The 1,501-nt window shown below is 38.0% G+C and overlaps 1 protein-coding gene across 1 annotated transcript; it reads left to right on the top strand.

Annotated features, from left to right (window-relative positions):
• The first annotated feature begins 538 nt into the window (after window positions 1-538).
• LOC122401190 (prefoldin subunit 5-like) lies at window positions 539-1,027 on the top strand. The gene is made up of 2 exons (XM_043403167.1): window positions 539-780; window positions 892-1,027. The coding sequence occupies exons 1-2, from the start codon at window positions 576-578 to the stop codon at window positions 990-992; spliced, it is 306 nt and encodes a 101-aa protein (XP_043259102.1). The 5' UTR covers window positions 539-575; the 3' UTR covers window positions 993-1,027.
• Window positions 1,028-1,501: the final 474 nt, after the last annotated feature.

Raw genomic sequence — 1,501 nt, 5'->3', positions numbered from 1 at the left:
GTTGACATAGAGTTCAGTTAATATTTAATTTTTATCAGATTTATACATAAATAAAGAGACAGTCCCTAATAAAACTGGGAGTTTCAAATATCTCTTACCATCGGTCACTATGAATTAGCATATGGTCACCTTAATCACCGGTGGTCAGCAAGTGGTCGACAAGGGTTCGGGAATTTAGTGAAGATCTAGAAATGATCAAGAATTGCATGCAACGCTTATTCTATACCTCGTGTGTGGTATAACATTGGTATATCAAAAAGGATAGTGTCGAATTTTTATCGACTAAAACCACACAATGACTAACCTCGTCACGGTGTACGGGGATCATGGAAGTCACTCCCAGTGCCCCATACTTAATGCTATTCTTCGTCAACAGAGGTCTCTACCAGGACTACGTGGACAAGTACGCTATCTACTGGAGTTTTCTATAATTAGTAGACCTTCTATCTCTGTTTACTGAGAATCAGTAAGTACATGATTCTACTGTTAACCGCTTTTGGTTATAGTCCCGAAACGTGTCTATCAAGACCACGGATTACTGGAACTATCACTGTTTTTACGATAAGTAACTGAAAATGTCGGAAATTTCCATGTCAGAAGCGCCACACTTGCAACAAATTGATCTGACAACTTTAAATCTGCAACAACTTACGGTATTGAAGCAGCAATTGGATCAAGAGCTAGGTGTCTTTCAGGACTCGTTGCAAACTTCGAAAGTTGCTCAAAGTAAATTTCAAGAATCAGGATTGTGTCTCGAGAAGATTTCACCGGCTGCGACGGGTAGGTATCTAGTACTATAATTCGCGTAGTACATAGTTGATACGTTTTTTGAGGTTAGGGTCTGTAGTACAATTTATGCATTGTAATCGAGTAAAAATGACTTTATTATAGGTAATGAAATCCTGGTACCATTAACTGGATCAATGTATGTCGCTGGAAAGCTTGCAGACACAAGTCATGTGCTAGTTGACACACGGGATATCAGAACTTGAGTAAGCGAAGCCATCAAGGGGGGAAGGACGTCGGGACCCGTCAAGATAGAAGCACACACGAGGTATATGAATAGACCTTTCACCTAATATAATTTTTCGGCCCGAGTTTCTGGGGTCCCGAGACCCCATTACCATTTTCGTGTCACTCGCAACGTTATCAACAGATTCAGAAATTAACACAAGAGGAAGTGAGACAGAAAATAAAATTACATAAATTTTATTATTTTTTAACGGAATTAAAGCTGTACGGTCCATCATTGGACATTAATTGATTAATTTGATTGGAGTAATCAATTGATTAAGATTATTTAAAAATTTCAAGACTATTAAAATACCTACGGATGTATTTCATTGATACGTACACCGCAAATTCTCTATTTTTTATTTTAAATTGTAATACATCATTTATTAAAAAAATAACTCGGCAGAAACGTATTTGCGACTCGAAATCAGTTTAATCAGACTGTGCATCGGGGCCCCGGAAACTCCTCATTCCTCACTTTCGCACA

The sequence above is a fragment of the Colletes gigas genome, unplaced genomic scaffold, assembly GCF_013123115.1.
Source record: "Colletes gigas isolate AHSC1104 unplaced genomic scaffold, ASM1312311v1 Colletes_gigas_Sc00022, whole genome shotgun sequence".
NCBI lineage: Eukaryota > Metazoa > Arthropoda > Insecta > Hymenoptera > Colletidae > Colletes > Colletes gigas.
The sequence above is the reverse complement of the archived record's forward strand: the minus strand, read 5'-3'. Positions and strand labels throughout refer to the sequence as shown.